The 13,658-nt window shown below is 34.6% G+C and overlaps 1 protein-coding gene across 1 annotated transcript; it reads left to right on the forward strand.

The window, feature by feature from the left end:
* Positions 1–10,538: 10,538 nt before the first annotated feature.
* On the forward strand, positions 10,539–13,407 carry CPR23 (cuticular protein RR-1 motif 23). The gene is made up of 3 exons (XM_028176691.2): positions 10,539–10,662; positions 11,559–11,674; positions 13,000–13,407. The coding sequence occupies exons 1-3, from the start codon at positions 10,651–10,653 to the stop codon at positions 13,184–13,186; spliced, it is 315 nt and encodes a 104-aa protein (XP_028032492.2). The 5' UTR covers positions 10,539–10,650; the 3' UTR covers positions 13,187–13,407.
* The last annotated feature ends 251 nt before the right edge of the window (positions 13,408–13,658 follow it).

The following is a 13,658-nucleotide window of genomic DNA, read 5'->3' on the forward strand; positions in this document are numbered from 1 at the left end:
TGTCAATTGTGTAAATTGTTTGTCTGACACCGACACACGCTCAATACTTAACCTACATCCTCGGTTGTATTGTTACAGAAAACCTTGACAAACAAATTTTGAACAGGAATATTGACATACAAGAAGAGATGTGTGGTGTCGTGGGGACACCGGATAGGAACGAACTTTCTTAATATAAAATTATTAATTTTAAGTTCAATTCGAGGTATAAAGAAAATAATTATTCGGGTATACATTTTGTACTATGATTTTTTTATTGATAAAAATAAATAAAAAACTACTTTACAAAGTTATCTACTTTATTTTATTCACAATGATTTATGAAAAATATATAATATTAATATACAAAGAAACAGCTACTTATATCAATAATAATTATAACCGTCACACGTAGACTATACATTAGACACTGTATAATAATAATAATAATAATAATAATAATGTTGGTTGATGTCACCATTCCTCATGACGAGAACCTCGTGAAGGCAGAAAAGGACAAATTAATAAAATATTTAGACCTGGCCCACGAGACTACCGCCATGTGGCATGTTGATTCAACCATCATTGTTCCAATAGTTGTATCGGTACACGGCTTGATAGCGAAAAGTTTCGATCAACATCTTAAGAAACTTTCGTTATCCAGCTGGGTTAAGGGCTGGGTTATCCTCGATACTGCACGCATTGTGAGGAGGTTTCTCACTCTGGAGTCCTAACCACTGGTGGCTTGTGTCGGAGACACCGCCATCAGCGGCAATCTATTTTTATATAGTGTTTTTAAAAAATTGTATTTTTAATATCTTTTTAAAAAAATATTATGTAATTAATAAGATTTTAAATAAATATAAATAATAATAATAATAATGTTTTTATTTCAAGTATCCATGACTCATATAAATTGTTAATAAAACTTGACCTATGTTAGTAGTTATATTTAGATCACAATGAATTACTGTGGTAACATCCCATGGGAGATGGCACCACAGCGACCCATGTATATACAGTCCAGCCTGCTTGCGATCATGCTCAGGATACTGTTGGAGCTGGCCCTCACTCTGTTTACCAGAGATGCACACCTCTTACGCATGGTAGCGTAAAAACAATCTATGTGCGCGTCTGCAAACATCCCTGATGCGCTACAAAAGCGGGGCAGCACCCTAAACGCGTAATTGTATTGAACACGGAGAGCATTGTACGATCTTTGAGTATATCCAGCCCACAAGCTGCACGTGTAAAAGTTAGTACAGTAGGCCCTAAAGAGGGTGACCTTGACTTTAAGTGAACACCGTGCAAACCTGCGAGCTATCATGTTTGCTCTAACCGACAACGCTCTCCGCTCTCGTTCAATATCTTCATCATCTTTGAGATCAGGGGTCAACACATGGCCGAGATATTTAAATTTATAAACTCTTGTCAATGGCGTTCCGTTGAGTACTACGGGAGGTATTTTATCATGCGTCCCACCCCTGGTCTCAAAGACCATGATCTCCGACTTTTTACAGTTGTACACCAAACCGTGTGATTTGGCGTATCCCTCACACAAAGAAACAAGTTGCCTTAGGCCACAGATAGATGCGCTCAGCAGCACCATATCGTCTGCGTAGCTGATGTTGTTTACGCACACCCCGTCTATGAAATAACCAATCCTGGTCCTACTGAGCTCGTTCATATACAGGTTGAAGAGCGTAGGCGAACTCAACCCGCCTTGTCTCACCCCGCACTCCAACCTATACGGAAGAGACAAAGCCCCAGCCCATCGCACATTGTTGATCTGGTTCCCATACCAAAACTTTAGAATGTTATTTATTTCCGTGGGTAGTTTAATATTTTCCAACTTTTTCCACAAGAGGTCATAGGAAACCAAATCAAACGCCTTGGACAGATCAAGAAAGCAGGCATAAGGTGTTCCTCGCCGCGTGTAGTATTTGACAGCATGCTTAAGACTTAAGATTGCACTCTCTGTCGACAAACCTGAACGGAATCCGAATTGGTTATCATGAAGATTTACATATTTATTTAGTTTAAAGTTAAGCATGCTGTCCAACACTTTGGATATAACAGTAGCTAGTGAGATAGGCCTATAGTTACTGCTATCTGCAAAGTCTCCAGTCTTATTTTTAGCTATTGGTACAACTATTGTTCGTATCATTTCCCTTGGCAAATAACTATGACCCACACAAATGTTATACAGCATTGAGAGAACCCTAGAGATGTGCACGCCCGCATAACGCAGGTGCTCAATGCTGAGCCCGTCATGTCCCGGAGACTTACCACGTGACATTGACCTAATTGTCTTTTTAACATCCTTAGACGTAAATGCCACTCCAATTTCCCTGCCGTGCTCAATATCAAGCACCGATGTATAGCCATCATACTAAGACTATACATAAATAATAAAAATCTTACGTTACGGACGTTTTTTTTTCCCAGTTAGGGTACCCCTCCGCATCGTCCCATAAGGAACTTTGTTCCAAAAATTCAGTTAATACATATTTTAGGGTAGCTACGAATTTAAGGCGCATTTTACTCTTAAGGAAATCAAAAACATGCCTCTAAAGCTGTTTTAAATTTAGATTTCTCTTGTAATGTGTATTCATAGATCGCGATGTTAATTACATAGAATGTAATTAAATATACTTGCTAATTAACAAGGATAATCAGTTCTTTAGCTATTCGAAAAGCATTTAAGCACCCACGACATATAATTACAACGTTAGACTCGATACGATCCGCTTATAAAAGGTCTAAGATATCCATGATACCGGTTTTAAGGTCTTAAGGTCAAATAAACGAACATCGGTACACAGTTATGTAAGAGTGCGGTTCGACCTCGCTACTGCTCATTGTTACATTTGTAACCATATTCAATACTTACCAATTAACAAGCAATTTGTTTATGGTAGTATTTTACAGCCGATTGACAAATTCGTACGCTTCGAAAAGTTTTTATCTGCAAAATGCATGTTACATATTCTTTTTCTTTTAAATTTGCATGACAGATGACCCGTATTGAAAAGCCCCACTCTAATTTTTTAGAAGACATCTTAATAATGAAGTAATAAAATGAATATACTAAATTAAAATACTAACACGTTGAGATTTTTATTGTATCCTGTCTTAATAAATAATCCTGAATAATCTATACTAATATATAAATCTCTAGTGGTTTTTACGGATGTTCCGTTATAACTACTGAACCATGCATCCGATTGACTTGAAACTTGGTATCCATGTAGAAAATACATGTACTTAATGGGTAGGATAATATTTATATGAGTGTTGGACTCCCAAATTTTTTTTTTTTTTTATTGCTTAGATAGGTGGACGAGCTCACAGCCCACCTGGTGTTAAGTGGTTACTGGAGGACTTCAAAAATAATGACAATAAATAATAATGTTAATTTTAAATGCCCAGCGAAGCGGGCGACTACGGCTAGTATTTTATAAATGAGTTCAAATTTTAATAAGATCATGAATGGTCATAGTAAAACGTTAAGGAAGTCAAATTTATCATTAATTCTTCATTTATTCCCAATGCTTACGCCTAGTAAGCAGACGATCAAGTTATTAATAAGGTATGACTTCATATATCCCATTTGAATTTATCATTTTCGCTTTTAATTCTCTAACGCATAAAGCTTATGCAATGTCTATTAATCGTGAAATAGTCCTTAGTTATTACATTATTATGCAATGCCCCATGATGAGTCACAGTCGGGATAGTACCTCCAAAACGAGATGTCGACAAGGTGTTTTCTCTTAACACCCTCACAGGATTTATGCGGCTAGTTTTTGGTTACAAAGAGGATAGAGAAGAGAGGAAATGACACCAAAGATCCCAAGAGTCGAAGAGTCAAGTGGTAGCTTGCCCAACCCCTATAAATGTAGATTTTGAACAAGCCGTATACATACTCTTAAGCGAAATATAATATTACACGTCTTTACGGATCCATAGGATCCACTAATACTGTTATTAGACGCCTGCAGATCTAGCTCGAGGAGCAGGCTTAGAATCTCTGGTGACCGTACTTGTCGAACTGAACTAAGCTGAATTTCTCGCCAGATCTTCGCAACGGGTCGCGATTCCGCTACTGCTTCTACTACTACTACCACTATCTACTACCACTGATGGATTTGTAAGTTTTGATATACGAAATAAATTTGTGAAGATTTGGAGATTGGAAGCCAAGGTCAGATATCCATAATTTCTTCTTTCAAATTCAATTCGTAATTGGCCGTCACGTGATAAATATTATTTACATATTCTTATGTGGCAATTTTAGGACAAGGTTTCTTAAAGCATTTAACTTAAAACAGTATATTATCTGACACCTCTACAATAAGAAAAAAATCAGAAATGCAATTAAAAACAAATTTTAAGAAAATTAGTTCTGAACTATTACTTTTGATTTCGAAGATTCTCAACACTCTTTCGTAATTGACGTTTGATTTGTTTCAGAGCTTAAAATTGTTTCTTAGAACATATAAGATGCCGTTATAACTAATTAATGTGGCTGTTAGTTTTAAAATCTGCAATTATAAGACTTATTTTTGAAAAAAAATATTTTTAAGTTTCAGCAGAGGCTTAAAAATTTAATTTCATCAAAAATGTATGTAACTATAGCGAAAGCACAAGACTTCTTAGTATATTATTCGGTTTTCACAAATCGTAGATATAATTAACATTCCTTTTACGATTAAATCATGCGGTTTTTTTTCTTAAATTATAATTTTCGAATTTCAATTACTTTTAATTTTCTACAATGAATTGTCTGTTTCAAAGAAACATAAATAAATAAAAAATTAAAACAAAAAAAAGAAACATAAATGGCAATTAATAATTATGTAGAAGAATGGACGGTAGGTAGCAAAATATACAAATGTAGACGAATAAGATCTTGGTCGTCCGCAACCACGAAATCTATAAAATATTCAAAAATAACCAAATGATATTTTTATTTCATAAACGCGAGTTTCCCTAAGCCGTAAAAGGAATTTTAATTATAAAATTCACTTGTGTTCTATCGAATTCGTTACCAGAACATAAAATCTAATAAAAAACCAACAAATTTATTCTGAAACTTAATATCGTTAAACAACAGAAAAAATCTTCTATAAATTATTGCTTAATCAAATCTCAAACAAAAGCTTTAAACAGAATAGTCGTCAGCTCTATTGAAACAATGTTCAAATGCAAACAATTATGTTGGTCATGATTATCTTAGATCAAAGGTCAAGGATGTACTATTTTTGAAAGATGTAATCTTGTATTAACCATCTTTTTATATACAAATTATAAAGTTCGAAATAAATTATAAACAGTTGTTTTATTGCCGAGCTATTATTATTGACATGTTTTCAATGTTAGTTTACTAAATATTGTAATTTTGTATTGATCAGTTATGTTTCTCTTTTTACTTCTACTGTAATCATAATTAAATATTTTGGCTAACAGAAAATGTTGCTGTCCGTTTTTAAGTTGTTTTAGAAGTCAGACGTAAGTTCCGCCAGTTGTGATTAAATGGCTCCCATCGTTCGACGCAACAACATTGCAGGGGCAAAACCAAACGAGCTCTTCTCAAAGTGATCAGTATCCTTCAAAAAAAATTTTATTCCTCCTTGTCAGAATTAGGCCAAACGTAATACTTTATTTTTACTTATTAATTTTACAATTTCTTTTTAATTATTTATTTAAAGTTCGAATGTCTTTTGTTCCGATGCCAGATACATTGCTATGTTGAAATTGTGATAGCTACTCACTACGGTCTCATGTTATAAGCTTATCCTTTTTTTTTATTGCATAGATGTGTGGACGAGCTCACAGCCCATCTGGTGTTTACCGGAGCCCATAGACATTTAAAACGTAAATGCCGCCACCCACCTTGAGATATGAGTTTTTAACCATTAAACCGAAACGCATTACTGCTTCACGGCAGAAATTGGCAAGGTTGTAGTACTTACCCGCGCGGACTCACAAGAGGTCCTACCACCAGTCCAACAACTGTTAGTTGTATAAAAAAGTCAATGGTGTACTTGTTGATGTGTAATTATCATATCTCTCTCCAACACTTTTTGGTGTTCGCGTTTAAGGGTACTAAGCTATTGCGATGCGATATAATATACGTACTTGGACGACGAATCAATAATGAAATTGAAATTATCAGTACCTGGCAGGGTCCACTATGCTAATTATAAAAACATCAAATTATTACCTTGGCATTATCTAGCTTTACATTATCGACGCATCTTTGGTGAAGGACTGTATTCATTATGTAATGTTGATACAATACTTTGATATTTAACATCGCATCGCAAGTGACGCTTAACCTTTAAGGTAAATAATAAAGAACCACTAAGACATCTCGTAAAGGTAACTCAATGGAATTCACAAAAATATTGGCTTCCGGCGATTGGTTCAGTATATTATATAAAAAAGTAACAAAATAAATTACTTAGTATTACTAAAAATAAACAAACAAAACAACATAAATACAACAATGGACTAACTTGGTATTTCATTTATTATTCGTTGCAGAAAAAAGAAAGTTAATTGGTTTTCAATTTCCATAAACATTTCTAAACCTTTCACGGCGTTATAATTAAATAGTTTTTTTTGGACAATTAATTAAAAAAAGAAACAGCGATTTTTTGTTATTGCTTATCTGTGTGGACGAGCTTACAGCCCACCTGGTGTTTTTTTTAATTGCTTAGTTGTGTTGACGAGCTTACAGCACACCTGGTGTTAAGTGGTTACTGGAGCCCATAGGCATCTACAACGTAAATGCGCCACCCACCTTGAGATATAAGTTCTAAGGTCTCAGTATAGTTACACGATGTTCATTTCTTCACCGTGGAAGCTAATCGTGAGTATTTATTATGTGTGTTGAATTATTTCATTAGAAAAATTGGTGCCTGCGTGATTCGAACACCGGTGCACCGCTAGATAGGAATGCACCAGACGTCTTATCCTTTAGGCAACACGACGATATACTTATGGAACTGTAATACCATAAAGAATCTTCAAGCGCGACTCATTAGCTCAGTCAAAATATACATAAGTTTACAACATTTCGCTTGGTGATGTTCGAAACAATTTGAAATTTAGGTACCACAATCTTCAACGTCTTTAATTACATCCTTAAGATCGACTAATAATCCGCTGAATATTTTCAAACGTATTTTACTAATCAAAGTTGCAAGTGAAGAGATTCGTAGATTGAAAATAAACAAACCTTACAATATTAGAAAAAGAACAGATCACCGAAAAATGCAGATGGTGCAATATAATTTTAACCAAGATGGCTCATTAAAATACAATGATGATGACGACATAATGACACGTTCACGACCCTGTATTCGGGGAAACAGTTAAAGAAGCTCTTTCGATACCATAAGTTTACGACTATCACTGTACTACTAGGATACTAAATAAATTCAATAACCAATCTTTTAGACTCCCGGTGTCACTTAGACCTGAGCTGTGCATGCAAATTGTACTAATTAACAATAAAATCGTATGGTCAGTCTTGGACGCACCTACACCTATTTAAATATTCATCAAGCCGTCATTTTGTAGGAAAAACTCGTGAAAATTAAGAAAGACTTAAATATTCTGTGTTTATTTATGTCCTTTATGACCTTTGTATGTAGACGAGGATACGGCCTGCCTGCCTATTGATGCGTGGTTACCAGCACTCATAAACAAAACCAATGCCAGGGGTAAGGTCTAAACGCTACCTACCGCCGAGTACTCTAAAAAAGGAAGTGAAGTATTTTAAATCGAAATGTGTAAAATTTATAAAAACGCTCTTTAACACATTATTCGAAATAAGACAGTTGCTTTGCGCTTTTCATTAGCGTTGTACTTGCGAAATGATAGTGCATCCGTTAGTTAACCCTTGAGTCCGTTGTAAGAGGAGAGGCATGCCTGTCTATAGTTATAAGATGAACATTCCCATCGCTGTGTGTAACTTTTTTTTTCAGGCAAGGGCCCGAATCTCGTACGTGGTTTCCGTGCCTAGGAGGCACGCGGAGTTGACAATCTACGATGTTGGGAGCAGACCGCGGGCCCAAGGATATTTTTAGGGCCCTACCCACCAAACAACTCCTCTTGTACTCTCTCACCCGATGTCCGATCTCCACGGCTCAGAACTCGAGCAGAGTCAGAACTACTGTCAACACTAAAACCGGACCCGCGGAGCCGCCACGAGGACGCCCACCCCGACAGACCGGTGAGGCGATCGTTAATGACCAACGACGCTAGTCTCCGGACTACGGCATACTATTTGTGCTTGCGATTAAGCACAACGCTGCTAAGGCCTTCATCGATGTCAAGGACAAGTGCATAAAGAAAACTCGAAGCGACACAAAGCTAAATGTAGTGGTAGTTACATACGCAATTCAACACAAAGTACTCATTTTTTAGGCTACCACATAATATGTTCACAAGTCAAAGGTGATCGAAGTTTTTTAATGAAATTATTATTATTAATGCAGTACATGAAAATATAGTGAGATAAAAGAAAGAAACTTAAATATACATAATTTAAACTTAAATATTGTAGTTTCAATTTTAATAATGAAAAAAAAAACAAAACGAAAGTTCTGACATCGCATCAATCACAAATTAGACACGTCCCATATAGGTTTGTGTCACACAATAAATCTGCACTGCGTCTCTGCGTCGAATACCGTCTCATTCTACAGCTCATCTGCAATAGGTTACCTAAGACATAGGTCTATATAACACGATTTCTGCAATATTGCGAATTAACTTAAGAGCTTTTATAATACCCCTAATGTTTTTTGACTAAGCTTTAATTTATCATACACCCGCGTGATTTGCAGAACTGTGATAATTTTATATTATAAATGACTAATTTAATCCTAGACAGAACTTTACCGTGCGTCGTCATCGCAACAATGATATAAGGCTTTCGAACGGACACGTTGTGTTTTCACTCACGGACTATTTCACAATGCGTCTGTCGTGATTTTTTGTTTATTCTTTCTTAAGCTTATTAAGATAAATATTTACACATTAACAAGCTGATTCTTCGTACGTTTTTTTTTTTGCAATCGCTCAATGAAAATTCCACAATACCGTATTTATAGTTTAACGCAAGTTTTAATGTATTAATGAAATTATAAGGCGTATCACATTAATAAAATATATTAATACTAGCGACCCGCCCTCGCTTCGCTTCGGAAACATTAAAACATACATGAAACCAAAAAAAAAATAAAAAAATAAATAAAAAAGTAGCCTATGTTCATCAGGGACAATGTCGGCTTCTAATGGAAAAAGAATTTTTCAAATCGGTCCAGTAGTTTCGGAGCCTATTCGAAACAAACAAACAAACAAATCTTTCCTCTTTATAATATTAGTATAGACAAAACTATCCTTAAGCTATCGGTAAACTTTGTATGACATTAATTTTACGTAACCGAAAAAGCTACTTTATAATTAGCTAATTAGGCTTTGATTGTGTGAAGCTGGCCTAACCTAGAATAGCACCACCCCATCTCTTCGAGTGTTGTAAGAAACGATTGGCATTTAGCAGTTAGGCTGTACTGTGAACCATCGCGAGCTTGTACGACCATCCTGCCAATTTCTGTCGCGAAGCAGTCTTGCATTCTAGTTTGCGGGTGGAACAGTAGCTATACAATACAATTGGAATTTAGACCCAAATGACAGCATTTCCGTTGTGATCTCTATGGACTTAGGTCACTAACTTATCTTACAAATGTTTTGGTTCAATTCTTAGTTAGTAAGATTGAAATGTAAATTAATAAATAAACTACTTCACACACGATTTTGAGGAACTTACCGTGAGCCCATTCGCTACATGATGAATAATTAGTAAAAAAATGTACTATCTACTACTTTTCCAACTTCTTAATACATTAATTAGGTAATAAACTACATCTAACTTCAATTCTCACTCTCAAAATCACATAGGATAGTTGTGGAATAGTAGAACATTAAAACTTGCAAAAAATTACTATTAGCCCATAATTACATAAAACGATATCATGAAACAAAAGACGAATCTAAACGTCTATTCAAAACTTGAAATGAACGCGCATAAGAATTTCAAGAAGAAAGTCTGACTATATTTGAAATGAGTTAGCAAAACCTTTGCTAAACAATGCAAACATGGAAATGCAATATCAGTAGCAAGATCAGCCATTTGTTTAAAGCTATTCTATTAAAATTTCCTACAAAACAGTTAAATAATCTGCTCAGAGACACGTTACAAGATCAAACTAACAAATTCTTACAAACTTTACACTTGATCAAAATCATAAGATACACGACAGACTAAACATTCATAATTTAAGTATCAAAACATCCAAACATATAATTATAATATATTATTTATTACCTATTTATCAGTCGTATTATTATTTCGCTTTTTATAAACATTGCCTAATTCACGTATAATAATAGAGTTTTAATTGTAGTCACGGTTGAAAACTAACAAAAAAATACTAAGGTCTATAGGACAGACGATGCGAGCGAGACGAGTCAACCATCCGCATATTATGATGTCAGCTTTTGGAGTTGCATCTCTGGATATACATATAAAATGGACGATCTTACAATAGTTACTCATTCGCTACTTTGAACTCAACACGAATACTAACCAAGATGCTTAAATACGTGAGTCTTTAAATTATTTATTTATTTTTAAAGCATGTAATCATAGAAAGTTCTCTTTGAGATTTAATTTTAATAATGTTGTTAGGGTGAATATTTTGAAAGTAGGTCGCGTCCGTTAAGTGTCGTCGATATATTTCTTAAGTACAGTAATGATCAAATGTGAGAACAATGAGTTTTTTTTTTTAATTGTACACTATGGTTGACTACACATTGTTTTTTGTACGTTTCTGTCTATGAATGTATTGGAAAACTATCTCGTTTATTGTTACTCTCGAGAAACGATGCAAAAATTAAGTTAAGGGAGGTGGGTCATTGCTTAGATTCATATTGCTGGTCACATAAATAAATTAGTTACCGTAATGTAACTCGTCATGTCCGACGACATCGACTTTGTTATTGCCCATGTCGAAAATTCGGATGAGGGTCGCAAAATCTTATTTCATCTTCAAGACGTAATGGAAGCTAACATCTTCACCGCACTTCCTTTAACCGAGAACTTTGTTTTGTAAAAATTAATTCAATCAACAACTAGTCCAATAGGGTATAACTGTATCCTATGACAAAAACTGCATGACAGGATTCAAATTCAGATCTTATAAGAAAACACCCAAAAAATTGATGCTGTAACAGAGAATACATAAAATACAAATCAATGTTAATTTTAATCGCTCATGCAAAAACATAGGGGAATAGAATTACGTACAGTAAACTAATAAAATTTACTGTTGTATAATTTCTCTAAATAATTAGCAACTATACGTTTATTTATCTGTAATTATGCTGTAATAAATTATTACACTTATTAGTCTAACTTAGACGAACTTACCGTAATTTTACTTAGGACCTTTACTTAGGATAATCCTATTTAGGATAATATTTTAACCTTTTTTAATCAGGTGACAGTCGTTTGCGTGATGGTAGCCCTCTCCTCAGGTGCTCCACAACAAAATCCCCAAGATGTTCAGATCCTACGTTTTGACAGCAACGTGGAACCCGATGGCTACAGCTTTGCGTAAGATATACTTTAGTCAATTAAAGTCTTTTGTTTACGTTTGTAAGACAATCTCCAACATATGGCACTCGAACGCGAATCCGATAATGCGAACTAGAACGGACCTTAAATTGAATGTTAATAATTGAAATGAAAATAGTACGTCCACATCACGGCCCAAATTGTAGTTGTCATGTACAGTGAATTAAATATAAAAGTACTCTCCCATCGGATAGTGGTAATACTCACTCACACTAGAACGGTGAAAATATCCTAACCTTTTTTCTGCACCAAGTCTTAGTTTGAGCACTATACCATAGATAGAAATTATTGTGAGTTCGCACATGTTTGTGTCGCGATTTTGCCTATTTTACTGTGGAACAATCGACTCTTCCAGTCTAAATCGCGGGAAAGCCGTTTTTCTAGTACAATTTAGACTTCGAAATTTTCAAATTGTATATTACTTATACCTTATACTTAACACCAATAAAACCTTTTTATTGGGTACATCGTCTGTAAAACTTCCTGTTCGCGCGTTTAAAAATAATTACACTAATATCAAATTTTAAGCTTCCATTCGAACAATTATGAAGGTGCGGTAAATATATAAATTTTAGACCTATACAAAATTTAACGTAGCATTAAGGTATCCATCAGCCTCGGTGCTATATCATTAAAAATACATTAGGTTTACCAAAATCACGTCAAGGTCTTAACTTCGTCATTTTCGTTTATACAAAATCTACATAAAATTTGGAAACACATCAAATTAAGTACAGTTAATGTCTATTTATAATGTTATACGTCAAGGAGTTACGACAAGGAATTGTATTTTAACGTATAATGTAACAATGAACAAATATTAAAATTTTCATTTAGATTTGAAAATCAATCTAATCAGTCTAATAAATGAGCTGTCTTATGAATTAAAATATAAAATGAAATAATCATATTTTACAAAAAATAGGAATATATAAAATAGGATCATATTTTTATCCATATTAATGCAAAATGCAAATCTCATTAACTAACAACATAACATTAAATTATAGTGCAATGCCAATTGCAAAGATTATAACATTCTAGGCAATCACTTTAACACAGCTGATTAATCGTTCAGCAAACAAATAATATAAAATACCATACTAGTATACTTGGTGCTTAGTTTTGGAACTCCATGCCGTTACGCAATCCAATTGAGGTTTCGACCTCATTACTCAAGAGCTGTGATGTCTATGGGCTCGGACCACTGTCCCAATTGTGCCATAAGCATATACACCGGTTTAAGGCAATTCACTAATATCATCGATACTGACAACACGTTTTACATAAGTCTTTAAATGCAGGTACGAAACTAGTGACGGTACATCCAGACAAGAGGAAGGTAAACTCGACAACCCACAGTCCGAGAATGCAGCTCTGACAGTTACTGGACAGTATGCTTACGTAGCTCCTGACGGCAAGCACTACACTGTCACTTTCACAGCGGGACCCAACGGCTTCCAACCCAAAACCTCATTGGGCCAGAAGTAAAAACCCCAAAAACCTGTGTACATAAATAGTACTCCGTCTCAACATAAGTTAGACAATGATTTTGTAGGCAGCTAAGAGATCTCGATGTTATCATCTATCCTTGTCATGTCCAGTGACAAAAGCAATTTCTAAATTCTCGTGCCATATGGACACTATATCTTATTTGTACTTTTTTTTAATAAATCAAAATGTCAATTATGAATAAACAATTGATAATACAATTTCGTTTATTTTTATTTAAGTGCCACTGAACTATCTTAAAAAATTTCCTTAGGTAAATAATTTCAGTATTTGTATAAGAATCCAAATTTTGTAGTTAGCTTTAATTGGAAATATAATTCACACTCAATATTATGTAGTTACCATAGCCCACAGAAGAATACTGAATAATAATGTTTAAAAGAAAGCTAATTAAGTAAGGTAAGCCTTACAAAACGACCGACCACCGCTAATATAAGAGGCCCATCAGAAG

The sequence above is a fragment of the Bombyx mandarina genome, chromosome 22, assembly GCF_030267445.1.
Source record: "Bombyx mandarina strain Sakado chromosome 22, ASM3026744v2".
NCBI lineage: Eukaryota > Metazoa > Arthropoda > Insecta > Lepidoptera > Bombycidae > Bombyx > Bombyx mandarina.